Raw genomic sequence first — 14640 nt, 5'->3', positions numbered from 1 at the left:
CTTGTCACCTTTGTCAAAAGTCAATTGACCATAGATTTTTGGGTTTACCTGTGGACTCTAAATTCTGTTCCATTGATGTATATGTCCATCGTATGCCAGTACTAAACTGTTTTGAGTACTGTATCTTTATAGTAAGTTTTGAAGTCAGGAACTGCGAATCTTCCAATTTAGTTCAAGATTGCTTTGGTTTTCTGGGTTCCTTGAATTTCCATATGAAGTTTACAATTAGCTTGTCTATTTCTGGAAAAAAAGGCAGCTGGAGTTTTGTTAGAGATTGCTTAATTCTTTTAATCTTAACTTTGTGAAATACTTTCTACTTTTCTTCTGTACTGTGTTCTGCTGAGTTTCTTGGCTCCATCTTTCATTGTACTAATTTAGTTTGCTCATTAACTATATCTTTTCAGTTGTTAGGTTTTTTAGTTCAGTGGTCAAAATTTATTTTCTAAGAGTTCCAGTTGATTTCTTTTTAAAATAAATGTATTATTATCTTGCATATCTCTGAGGATATTAGTTATATTGATCTAAGGTCTTACCCCATTTAACCTATCAACTCTCTTTGGGTGTGAGTTGTTCTGTTTGTCACACTCATGCCTCTTTTTCATGTTTGGGTCTTGGTTTTGTGCTCATTCATCTTTATTTGAGAGTCTTTGTTAGCCTTCCTGTGAATGTTATGTCTATTATTGCAGTAGGTCTCCACTGATCGTGGGTAGAGATGAAATGTGCAGTGAGATAGAGTGTACCATTACAAGTCTTTTTTTTTTTAAGATTTTATTTATTTATTCATTAGAGAGAGAGAGAGAAACAGAGACACAAGCAGAGGGAGAAGCAGTCTCCATGAAGGGAGCCCGACGTGGGACTCAATCCCAGGTCTCCAGGATCATGCCCTGGGCTGAAAGCGGCGCTAAACTCCTAAGCCACCGGGGCTGCCCCATTACAAGTCTTCTTTAGTATATCTGTCCCCTCTTCTACCTGGGGATTAATATCCATCCAGGGTTCTGTCTTATCTCTGATCCAATGTTTATACTCATTGTTCCTACCTGTCTTTTTTGATGCCGCTATTCCCATCTGGAAGCAAATACCCCTATTCCATAATGCTTGACCCAAAGAGGTTAATGGGAGACAGGCTGATTTGCTTTGTAACTTCTGTGCCACCCCCCAATCTGTAAACTCTCTAAGTTTTAGTTCTTCTTGCTATTTTTTGCCTTTGGGCTTATTTTACTGTAAGGGCTGCTCTGACCATTTGCAGTAGCCCTCTACTCTGGGTGTATAGGACCGTGTTTTTTGTGTTTCAGTGATTCCTCATAGCATTAGTCCACTAAAGACATTTCTTGCTTTCTTTTGATTATAGATTTTTTTTTTTAATGGCTTCTGTGTTATTTGCTAGGCTTTGGGGAAAGGGGAGTGTGCTCAGCCTACCACTCTATTATATTTCAGTCAATGCTTATGTCATATTATTAATGAAATAAATTTAGTAGGAAGTAGAAAAAATTTTAAATTAGCAAAAAATAGGGGTGCTAGGCTGGCTCAGTCAGTAGAGCCATGACTCTTGATCTTGGGTTCATGAGTTTGAGCTCTGTGTCGGGCATAGAGATTTCTTTTTAAAAAATTATCAACATTAGCAAAAAATTAAATATTAATATCATTGAAGACATGTTTTTTGTTTTTGTTTTGAAGAGTAGAAGCAATCAAATGAAGGTTGGCAGTTTGAATATATAAAAAAGCTTCAATAAACAAAACTGCAGAACAGGAATATATCTATATGCAATTGGAAACACATATATTTGCTATGTTGCTGGTTTCTGTCTGTTTCTGATCTTTGGGTGAAGGAAGAAAACATGGGTTCTGAAGTCAGTGCCTACTTTTCGTTAATAACCTCTGTAGAGTCAACATTAACCTGCACCTATGACAGACTTATGTTGGTGGTTGACAGAGAAACAGGCCAAAGATGTTTGACAGAGCTCTGAGAAAACATCAAAGGGATTTTTTAAAATTATAATTTTGGTTCAGTAATTTTCAATGTTATTCCCTTAGTATTCTTCTAAATTTGTTTATATTTTTCCATTATAAAATATGTCATGGAATTTTTGGATAATATGAAGGAGACGATAACCCTCAACCCTAATCATAACCACTGCTAACACTTTGGTATATTTCTTTACAGTATTTTTTTAAGCATAGTTTAAAAAAATAAAATAATATGGTATTATTTTTCTTCCAGTCCAAAAGTAATGCTACTCAATGGGAAAGCTTGGAAAATAAAGACCAGCATTAAGGAGAAAAAATCCAAAAATCACTCATAATAACCAACCAAAGATAACCACAATTAAAAATTGATGTATATATCCTTCCTGTATTTTTCATGAATTTTTCAAGCACTTTTTTCTTTATTAATATGGTGTCATACTCTGGTACAATTTTGTACTTGGATTTTTTGTTTGTAATATATTGTGAATGTTTTCTCATGTTAATAAATATTATTGTATATACTTTTTAGTGGTGTGTGGAATATGACCATATTTAAGTATGTTTACTCGGCATACTTAACCATCTCCCTATCATTGGACATTAAAAGTGTTTCTAATTTTTTACCATTATAAATAATATCATAGTGAATATTTTTGTCCATACATCTTTCCATGCATCTGTGATTGTTTCTTTAGGAATAAATTCCTAGAAGTGGAATAGCTGGGTCAAAGGGTATGTACATTTTAACACTTTTGATGCATAAAAATGTCAAATTTTAAGCTAATCACTTGTTATATTCTGTCTTGTATTGCTATCTAATTGTTTTATGTGTCTGTCTTGTCTCCCTAATTAGACTATAAGCTTCTTGAGGGCAAGGGAAGTTTCTTATACATCTTATGTATCCTTTGACAGTATGGTTTACAATGTTGGACTTAGGAGTCATCAACACAAATTGTATTGATTTAAAGCTGTGGTTCTCCAGACTTTTGGATGTCATTAACTTGTAATTTAAAAAATAAATGTATTTTGGGGCTACACATAGGCTTGTAAGTTTTGTTTTTCCAAGAAAGAATAATAAAACCAAAACCAACTACCTATTTCCTAGCACCTTCATCTCATAAAATAAAGCATATTTAATAACAAAAAATTCCTAATCTCTGAACAAAGGACAGGCCTTTACATGGAACATTTTACCTTAAAAAAAAAAAATCACTGCCTTTTCCATTTTTTATTTTTTGTTTGGGACTGGTCAGTCTTCACCTTAGGGCTAGCAGTGGTCTGCGGACCAACATTTGGGCATTGCTGATTTAAAAGACTTAGACAATTAAAAAATAACCCTTTTGCAAAAACAAATAATTCTTCCCCTTGCCAAAGAGTCTGTTTTCTCTACAATAATAAATACATATGCCAAAGAGTCTGTTTTCTCTACAATAATAAATACATATGCAGCAGTAATGCCATTTCATTACACACAATTTGTGTATCTCTATATAAAAGTACTACAGTAAACAAACCAGACCTTGCTGATGAACATCTAAATATATTTTCAATTGCCAAACCCACTTTCTAAGGAACTTAAGACAGGGTAAGTGTGGTGTAGTATAGTGGAAAGAAGGCAGGTTTTAAAGTCAGACAGACTCAGCTTGGATGCTGGGTCAGGCATTAAGTCACTTAATTGTCCTTTGGCTTCCTGACTTGTAAAATTAAGATGATAATATCTTCCTCAAAGTGTTTTTATGGCCACTGTTACAGCAATTACTTCACTGTAATATAGTTATTTGTTTAGACACCTGCCTTCCTCATAAGACCAAAAGCTGTTGAGGGTAGGAGTCCTTCTTGTACTACCCTAGGGCCTAGCCTAGGGCTCATGGCATAGCAGATGCTTAATGAAATGACTGTTGAATCCATACAGGATTGTTGTGAGGATCAACTGAGGTAATATGTGTGGAAGCTCTTTGTAAACTTTAAGCTCTATACAAATGTTATTTGTATTGCCAGTAAAAGCTGTCTTTGGGAGCTATCAAAATTTTGGGAAGAGATAGAATTATCCCATTTAACAGTTCGATAATGTCTTGTATTTTTCTACTATAACAAAATAAGTTTTAATTGGGATTAATATGGAGCTGAATTTCCTTTTTTTCTCTCTCTCCCCCAGTGGAAGCGCCAAGATACTAAATGTTTGCTTTATTTGGTTGTCATCATAACATTTTAATTATAGCATTTTAATCGGCTTATTTCATATTCAAAGAATGGTGCCCATTGCTTTATCCTCTTAACCATATAACTAATAAGAGAATACCAAACCTGGAAGAAAACAGGAGCCCATATTGTGCCAAATTAATTTTAGCCAGAGCTCCTTTTTTGACATTCACTGATTTTTTTAAAATGTCATAATTTCTAATCTGTTTGTAAAGCTACTGGTGAATTTTTGCCACAAGATGGCATTGGTGATTATTGAATGCATGTTCTGTTGAATCAGAATTCTGAAAAATGGTGCACATGTTGTTCATATTCTTTGAGGATGAGTTGAATACCTTCATCACTGCTTATATATTAATTTAATTTTGTTTTGACTTCCAAAACAGGGTTAAATGCTACTTTACATCATTTCTTTCTGTATTCAAGTATTGTTTTGTTTCCTGTTTTTCTGTCTTTATAACTACAGTAACTGTATTATTTGCCATGTGTTGTATGTGTCTGACTTATTGCTGATAATTGTGGTAACAGGTAAGAAGAAAATACGATGGGACCCAGTTAGGAGGCGCTTCATTCAGTCCTGTCCCATCATAAGGATCCCTAACAGGTTTTTGAGAGGTGGGTGATAACTAGCAAGAGATCTGTGCTTCATATGGGTTAAAGGGAACTTTGAATTTTCTAAACTCAAATCTCTGGTTTTTAAAAATTGTCTAAACAGCTAAAATTGGAGTAAGAAAAGTCTAGAACTTAATTTTAAATCTGTGTTTCATATTGACCACTGTTGGAATTGTAATTACAAGTTTTAGGGAGTTAGAATCACTTAATGTGTATTAGGTGGTAGAAATAAATCATCTAACTGAAATCAGTATTATTCTACTATAAATATATGAAAAAGAACTTTGAGTGGGTAATCTATAAAACATGGGTGTGGGAAAGAATTTTTCTAAATACCATTCTGAGGAAGAAATAAAGATTAGTTTATTTGACTGTATAAAACCCCTTATGTCAACAAAACAAAACAAAAAACACCCTTATGTCAAAAACCATAAATAACAGCAATCTCTCCTTTGTTGTCTGGCCTGCCGTTCCCTTGCAGTGTATTCAATAAACTTAAAAAAAAAAAAAAAAAAAACATAAAAAACAAGATAAATTTTAAAAAGGGAAATATTTGTAACAAATGGTTACTATCATGAATATATAAAGAGCTCTTATAAATCAATAGTTTAAAAGCAAATGCCCACTAGAGAAATAGGTAAAAAGACATGAATAATCAATTCATAAAAAGGAAAAGTCAATAAACATGAACAAATATTTCTTTTCACAGTTATATAAACATGACAACTAAAATAAGATATCATTTTCATCTGTGAGGTTGGCTAAAGACTAAAAATAAGAATACCAAGTGTGGACAAGAATATGGTGATATGAAGCTCATACACTGAGGGAAGTGTAAATTTAACACAGCGTATCTGGATTTAATTTGGCAATATGATGTAGAAAGCCTTAAAAATGTTGACATCCTTTGGCCTAGTAATTCTTACTCTTAGAAATGTTGCATTCCTTCTATTTCTTATTTTTTTCCACCAAAACATACTCCATACCAAAAAAAAAAAATATTTTTCTAGATATAACAAATTGTCAGACAAGCATGCTTAATGTGGTGATTTAGACTTTATTAAATTATTTTTAACCCGCTATATCTAATTTTGACTGAAGATTATTTAAAAAAAAGTCTTGCAGCTGCTATAGATGTTTCTATATCTAGTACCGAATCTATTTTTGACAGCCATGTTCCACAGCATAGAAAGAATAAAATCTAGACTAAATGGGTCAAGATAAGATACTTAGGGTGATATGTTATCCTTAATAAATAATAATTTTCTTGATACAAATTAAGATCTAGTTTTAGCATTATATGACAAGGACCACTGTGCATATGTGGCCATGCAGGCACATCTATAATATTTTTTTTCTACTTATAAACTAAGATGCTAAAAAAAAAATAAAAAATAAAAAAAATAAATAAATAAACTAAGATGCTAATTTATTAATTTACAATGAGAAAGCTAACTTGGGCTAACTAAATTTAATTACAATTAAGACATTTATAAATTAGGGTATAGAACTTAATACCAGTTTTGTACAACTATAAATATTTAAAAAAAAAACACCCAAAGTAGTGAAATAACCATATATCTGGTGAGATTTTATTTTCTTTGGAGTATTCTTTTTTTCAATTTTTTAATTATGGAAAAAAGCTTAGCGCAGGTAAGTCGGACACCATGGATTATTTTGTTGTAAGCCCTAACCTGCCTCCAACAATGGCTGAGGAAGGTGGCTTCTGCCAGTGCTGAGGGAGGCGGGAGTAAACCCAGCATCACCATCATCAGCCACCAGTGACTGCCTCTCCGTCAGTGGTCTTGTCTTAGTTCTCGCCTTCTTTGACCTGTTTGTAGTGTTTGATGCTGTTGACCACCTGCACCTTCTTAAATTTCCCTCTTCTTTTAGGTTACTTCACTGTACAATCTTAGATGTTTTCTTCTTCTCTTTGATTGTTCATTCTGTTTCCTTCACTAGCTTCTTTCTTCCTCCCCACTAGAGGTGGGTACCGCTCCAGCGTTCTGTCCTCCTCTCCATTATCTCTCTCCTTTGGTTCTCTCATCAGCCTTCACAGACTTAATTCTCTTCGTTCGTTCGTTCATTCTTTCATTCTTTTAATATTTCTTGATTGCCTCCTGTGTAACAGGCAGTGTACTAGCTCAGTATCTAGATAATAGAGGATCAGATAAAGAAACAATTACAGAAATTAACCTGAGTGTAATTCTTTGTGATAAGTGTCCTATGAGGTAGTATGGTATGAAATTACACAGAAGAGGTACCTGACTCCACTTGTGGGGAGCATAGAGAAGAGTGGCCATCAGGATGACTTCAGAAGAGATGTACTTAAAGGCTGAGTAGGTGTTAATGAGCAAAAGAGGGTTAGAACATCTCTAATCATGGGGATCACATAGCTTAAATATAGGGAGTTAGGCAAAACAGAGCCTAGTCTCTCAGAGAACTATAGGGAGTTCAGCATAGTGGGAAAGAGTATGGAGAAAAGAAGCTGGAGAAAGCCAGATTAAGTGGGATGCCACCCAACAGGAGTTTTCAGAATCCTTTTGTTTTTTTAACAATTGATTTTACTGAAAGACCAATTATGAGGTTATTACAGTTATCAAGGTGAGAAATGATGGAGGCTGCAGCGAAGATAGCTGTATTAGAAGCAGAGAGTAGGGAATTAATTTGATATATAAGGAAGAAGAATCTGATGAGACTTGATTGGTTTAACTAACATTGAAGAGGAGCTCTTTGTGTGGACCTTTGTGCTCTTTGTATGTGTTATATAGGTGGGTAGTGGGGTAGATTTGAGAGAAAAGATGATAAATTCAGTTTATGATCTCCCCAAACCAATAATAATGCATTTTTGACCCCTTAGTTTAAGAGTTATTTCCAGGGAAAGCTCCTTGGAAGGCCTATCTCTGTTCTGATGACACCCTCAGGGTACCTCCCTGTATTATATCACTTATCACATAGAATTATAGTCATTTGTTTCCTTGTCCATGCCTGCCATTAGACTGTAAGCTCTGTAAGGGCAGGGATAGTGGGACAGTGCCTTTCATTTCATTTCCAGTCATAGTACAGTGCATGTGGTAGGTATATCATTTGTATTATAGTCCAATTGAATTATTAAGAAGGCCACTGTCAGGGAATAGGATGGCACTAAAATTTTTGTACATCCTCAACTTCTCTCTGGTGGTGTGACAGTAACTAATGGGTTGTTGAGAATACAAAAATACTTTTGTTTATTGTTTTCTTAGATAAAAAAAAAAAACCTATACTTTTGAAATTGCTACTTTCAAGTCTCTCATTTTGGGAATCCTATATATTACCTCTGTTTATTCTGATTTAACAGTTTCAAAGGGCTTGTTTTCTGTCACTGGATTCCTTCACTAGATGCTGCATTTTCTCTGAAAGATCTCTCTATCAATTAAAAGTGTGGTGTGAAAACAGTACTGGTGTAATAAAAACAATGGGTTTTCATTACAAAATGATGGCCTAAACATACCCATTTACCTTTCTATGTTTCTTAATACCATTGCAAAAGAAAAGGCAGACATAAGAAAAAGAACAAATCATAATTGTACAATAGGAAGGCTTTGAACCCAGATTATCTATGTCTGAATCCAGGCTCTAACATTTACCAACTATGTGACTTTGGGCAAGTTTCTTACTCTTTTTTTTTTTTTTAATTTTTGTCTTCAATTTCCTCATCTGTAAAATAAGGATGATGATAGTAGTACCTACCTCATAGGGTTATTGTGAAGATCAAGAGATATTATGTACAAAGCACTTGAGTTTTTACGTTTACCCAGTGTTGAGTTAATCTTAGCTGCTTTCATTTATTATTTTATAATACCAGAAAGTCTAAGGAATTTTAGGGTAATAGAAAGCAGTTGGAATTATATTGATTGAGAAATCAGAACAGAATAAAATGCAACCCAAAATAGGTGCTCCTGCTGCATGCTGGAAGTCAGAGAATTCTTAGTAGGGCCTCTTTCCTGAAACTCCAAGCCCAGCATCAGCAAGTGTGGGAGTAGGGAGCAAGTATAGGAAAAATGGAACATCAAGGCAAATAATTAGGGGACTTTTGCCAAAACAGTTCCCCTCTCTCTTTTCATATAAATAGCTCTGGCAACAGCGTTCATTCCTAGGATAAAGAAAGCTATGAGGACAGCTCCTCAGGCAGAGTTAGAGGATTTACTTTGGGGGAGGTTGAGCAGGCAATGTTCCTATGCTATGGACTGGGATTAGAGAGAGAGAGTGGAGATACAAAGCAGAGTTTGGGATGAGGAAGGTGGAATAGGGGCAGGAAAAGAAAGGGAGCTCCATCAAGGTGTGACGTGCATTACAGGACTGTACCACAAAAATACGACCTTTCTCATCTGGCAGTACTAAGGCAAAGCTACTTACCTCTTCTTTACTTCTAAAGGGCAACTCGTCTGTCAGTGTACCATTTACCTGCAGAGGCCCACAGTGAGAGAGACCTCCCATTTGGAGGTTTGTAGACAGAGTAATTCAATAGTTGAGGAAACCATGTCTCTTGCAATTACTAACCAAGTAGTCCTTCATTTATTAATATAAGTGGGTGATCCAGACCCATCAGACATTGGAGGGAGATTAAACTTGAAAGAGTATAACTAAGATGAACAAATGAAATAGCTGAATTGGTGGAAACAGAGATAATGAGGAGGCAGAATGGAACTTTAGGAAGTTCTGATCATAAGAGGTTTCCTCAGAGTCAAGAGTGAATAGGGTCCATAAATAAAAAAACAGCTACTGTGGAGAAAAATGAATGATTAAAGAATTACTTCTGTGTTGAAGTCTTGATTGCTGACATAAAAATGCAGTTGGAGTGTTAAAAGATAAGTTTAAGACCAATTTTTATGAAAATTAAAAAGAAGAAATATAGAGACCATCATGAAGACCAAAGGAGAAAATACATGAGAGAAATTAATACTTTGAGGATAAATCTAAGTGATCCAGTATCCATTTCATAGAGTTACAGAAGGAAAGATCAGACAGTGGAAGGCAGAAAATAAAGAAATACAGAATGTTTCCCTATACTGAAGAAAGGCTGACTTTTCAAGTATAAAGGGCAGGAAGAACACAAAAACAAAAACATCTAGCTATATATTGCTGACTTCCTTATGATTCCAGAGAAAGAACGTAGTTTACATTTTCTTAATCTTAGACCAAGACTAAGAATCAGACTGGTTTTGAATTTCTCACCGGCAACATGATTTGCTAGATGATAATACCTTCAGTGTTCTGAGAGAAAATTATTTTGAACAGAACTTTGTACCCAGCCTCACTAATGTTTAAGTGGGGTAAAAATAAATGAGAACTCTGGAAGTTTACATATTCTTTTTGATAAAATTACTTTGAAGAGATACTCTCAGTAAAATGAAAAATCCAAGAAAGAAGAAGGTTGGGATATAGGAAGCAACAGTGTGCAAAGAAACCAGTAAAACGTAGAGTTGCATCCAAACAATTAAACTTGAAGCTGAGTTTAATTATTTAAGAAAAGATGTATGAAAATACAGAAGAATAATATTAATGTGTGTATGTATGTGTGTGTATATGTTTTATATATACATAACATTCTATAACTAAAAATACAGAATAATATAAATACAAATGTATGTATGTGTGTGTGTATATTTATATGTTTGTATAAATAGATGTAAGTAACATTCTATAACATCTCAGATGATTTAAACAAATTGGGGGTAGGGAGACAGTAAAATTGCTCAAGATCATCTGACTTTGTTTTAGAATTTATGGGTGTAATATTGGCTTATTAAAATTCAAATAACTTGGAAATACATAAAAATGAAGGTCCTTATCTCAAGCATTTATAACAAATTTGAACAGATTAGTAAGAAAAAGACAGACATCTCAGTAGAAGAATGTATTGAAGGCTTGAGCAGGCATTTCTCAAAAGAAAAAAAATCCAGTTAGCCAATAAACAGGAAAAGGTGCTCAGTCTCATTAGTAATGAGACAAATGCCTATTAAAACCACAATGGAATAGGTCTACAAACTGATAGGAATTGGTAAATTAAAAAGACTGACAATACCAATAATAAGTATTTTGTAAACAGTTTGGCTTTATCTAGCAAAGGTAAAGATTTCCGGGATCCCTGGGTGGCGCAGCGGTTTAGCGCCTGCCTTTGGCCCAGGGCACGATCCTGGAGACCCGGGATCGAATCCCACGTCAGGCTCCCGGTGCATGGAGCCTGCTTCTCCCTCTGCCTGTGTCTCTGCCTCTCTCTCTCTCTCTTTGTGACTATCATAAATAATAAATAAATAAATAAATAAATTTTAAAAAAAGTAAAGATTTCCATATATTGTGACTCAGAAACATTTCTAGGTTTACAGCCAACAAATGTGGGTCCCTGTGCACCTGAAGACATGTATAAAAATGTTTATAGCAGCATTAAGCGTCACTAATTTGAAACAACCCAAATGTCCATTCATGCGACATAGAGTGGATAAATCGTGGTATATATTCATACAAAGAAATACTATTTGACAACGGAAATAAACAGACTCCTTCACCTTGAACAACAAGATTGAATCTCAGAAACATAACTATGAATGAAAGAGCCCAGAAAGAATACATACTTTATCATTCTACTAAAATATACTTCAAAACTAGGCCAAAATACTGTTTAGGGATGCATACTTAGGTATAATAGAGCTATTAAAAGAAAGTAAATTTTATGGTTACCATAAAAATAGGAAATAAATTTCCTCTAGAAGTGAAGGAGGTGGGATGGAGAGAGTTGTGACCTTTTGGGGGCATCTTAGTGCTGGTAGTGTTCAGTATTTTAACCTGAGTGATGACTACCTTTGATAATTTATTAAGCTATGCATTTATAGTTACATGTGTTCCTGTACATGTGTTATATTTCACAATAAAAGAGGTTAAATTTAAAAAAGCAAAGGTCCTGCTTCACATCTTTACTCTTCACCTTATTCCCTTCTTCAGAAGTAATCACTGTTAATAGCCAAGTTTCTTTCCATATGTGGTTTCTTCTTCTTCTTCTTTTTTTTTTTTTTTTGAGAAAGAGAGAATATGTGCTTGAGCTTGGTGGGGAAAATGTGGAGGAGTAGAAGAGAAAACATCTTAACCAGGCTCTACAGTGAGCCTGGCTGATTTCACGACTCTGAGATCATGACCTGAGCCAAAATTACCAGTCGGTTGCTTAACCAACTAAGCCACCCAGGTGCCCCTGTATGTGGTTTATTCTTAATATTGTTAGGAAAACAAAAGTTTAAAGATTTATTTATTTGAGAGAGAGAAAGAGAAGGTGCTTGTGTGTGCGAGCAGTGGAGGGCCAGAGGGAGAGGGAGAGAAAATCCTCAGGTGGACTCCCTGCTGAGTGAGGAGCTCAGAAGGACCCTGAAATCATGACCTGAGCTGGAATCAAGAGTAGGCTGCTTAACTGAGCCAGCCACCCAGGTGCCCCAAGTTTATGGATTTAAAAAATATATATTTTGAGGTAATAGGATGTAGATCTTTAGGAGAAAAGGAAGGAAAAATAAGAAAGCTTAATCATTTCAATAAAATCAGAAAAGTGGAGAAACCAGTAAGATTTTCTTGATATCAAAAAAAGCATTTAAAAAAAAGCATTTAATAAAATTTGATACTCAGTGTGTTCATTTTGTTAAAATGCATCAAGCTCTCTTTTTTTTTGCATCAAGCTCTTATTTGCAATTTTCTGTATATTACATTTCAATAAAAATTTTATTAAAAACCATACCCATTCCAGTAAGGAACAAATATGCAAACATCCAAGAATAAAGGAAAATTTATTTTATTGAAAGGCTATCTATAAGAAACCAACTGCAAATATTGGATATAAAATGGTGAAACATTATCAATATCCTCATTAAAGTAAAAATTAGACAAAAATGCTATCATCTCCACTCTTCAACCTTGTTCTGGAGGTTTCAGCCAATACCATAGAAGACAAGGGAAAAAATAAAAGATACATACATATATTGGAAAGAAAGAGCTGAATGTTGTCATTAATAACATGTACATTATTGTCTACTATAAAATTCAAGATACTTAATGATAACTAATACCAGAGTTCAGACAGTTGGCTGGATAAAATTTGAACTTGCAAAGATAAATTACTTCCTATATATTAACAACTCAAGTAGAAAATAAAAGAAATAATCCATTCACCATTGTGTGGAAAATTATAAAGTACTTAGAAATAAAAAACAAGAAGAAAACAATAAAACTATACTGATGGTTATCAAAAAAGATGAGGTTAAGTGACTAGAGATTATGTTCCTTCATGACATAATTTCAAACTCAACAGAGAAGCTATAAGCATGGCAAAAAAAAAATTCTATACCCTTCCCCAAATGTTAACATGTGATCACATTTGCTTGATCCCGGTCCCTCTCTTTTCCTCTCCCTGTTCACTATATATATATATATATATATAGCACATGTATACATATATATGTGCATGCACATTGGTTTTGTTTGAACCATTTGAGGGTAAGCTACAGACATGATGCCCTGTTACCCCTAAATACTTTAGTGTCTCTTCCTGGGAAACAAATACTCTCTTTGGCTGCAAAGCTAGTACACAAAATAGGGTATTAACACTATAAATTACCATTAGGGGTATGGATAAAATTACCACTAGTATCTAACTTACAGACTTTCCTTTCAGATTTTGCCAATTGGTCCAACATCCTTTGTAGTGAAAGAAAATCCCAAATTATGTGTTGTATCCAGTTCTCATTTCTTTAGCTTTGACATTTATATTTTTTTTTAACATTATAGACCAGTTATATTGTGGAATACCTCTTATGAAGTTTGGATTTGTCTCAAGTTTTTTCATGATTACATTCATCTTATGCTTTTTGGTAGGAATACCCTGAAGTCATTTTTTTTTCTTTTAGAGCACGAAAGAGTGAGCCAGGAGGGGCCAAGGGAGAAGGAGAGTGAGAATCTTAAGTAGGCTCTGTGCCCAGTGTGGAACCCCATGTGAGGCTCAATCTCATGACCCTGAGAGCATGACCTGAGCCAAAATCAGAGTCAGACGCTTAACTGACTGAGCCACCCAGGTGTCCCCACCTGGAAGTAATATTGTGTTTATTTCCATTGCAGTGGTGGTGATTTGTCCCATTATGATGATGTTAACTTTGATTGCCTGGATAAAATGGTGTCTTATACCAAGGGACTTTTTATAGGGCCTTTTTTTATTTTTTAAACCAGACTGATTCCAAAATTCATCGCAAGAGTAAATGGAGAAAAACGGCCAAGAAGTTTTTGAAAAAATAACACAAAGGGGAATTTGTTCTACTAGATGTTGACAGATACCTCAAAGCTATCATAATTGAAACAGTGTAATAATGGTATAGGAGTTGATAAATATACAGCACAACTGACAGAACTGAATAGAGCCCAGAAGCCATTGATGATATGTAACTAGGTACAGTGTAACAGCTATCTCAAGTATGCTGTGCTCAGCGTTTAAGATTAACTTAGGACAACACCAGAGCCTGTCAAAGCAAATTTATTTTATTGCTGCTATCTTAGACACTAAGATTACTCTGCCCTGAGAAGCCAAATCTTACATATGCATCTCATACAGGGTGAGGAGTTCCTTTGGTAGGAAATGCTTACATAACTGTAATAGTGCATACTGATATGAATGGATTGCTTTTGCCTGAGCAGCTTGGACTCTGGGAGTAGTAAAAAGGTCTGCTTGCTGGCCAGGAGCAGGAGCCAGCTGGCTCAGTCTTCCTTGGCTTTCCTGTCCAGGCTTCCAGGTGTACAACAGAAGACCTGTCTTCTCCAGTAGAGGTAATGGAAAGCTTTATATTTGGGAAAAAAAAAAATAAA

At 34.7% G+C, this 14640-nt stretch overlaps 1 protein-coding gene across 2 annotated transcripts in view; it reads left to right on the top strand.

Annotated features, from left to right (window-relative positions):
• The window catches only part of KLHDC10 (kelch domain containing 10), a 61944-nt gene that overhangs the window by 26092 nt on the left and 21212 nt on the right, over window positions 1-14640 (top strand). Inside the window, exon 2 of one of the 2 annotated variants that reach the window (XM_025471636.3) lies at window positions 4693-4779. The exons of the other annotated variant lie outside the window; for it this stretch is intronic. Within the exon in view, the coding sequence (XP_025327421.1) occupies window positions 4693-4779 (87 nt within the window). The remainder of the gene's footprint in view (window positions 1-4692; window positions 4780-14640) is intronic. 2 annotated transcript variants of the gene reach the window in all.

This window comes from Canis lupus, chromosome 14, assembly GCF_003254725.2.
Source record: "Canis lupus dingo isolate Sandy chromosome 14, ASM325472v2, whole genome shotgun sequence".
NCBI classification, from domain to species: Eukaryota; Metazoa; Chordata; class Mammalia; order Carnivora; family Canidae; genus Canis; species Canis lupus.
This window is presented reverse-complemented; position numbering and strand designations above follow the sequence as displayed.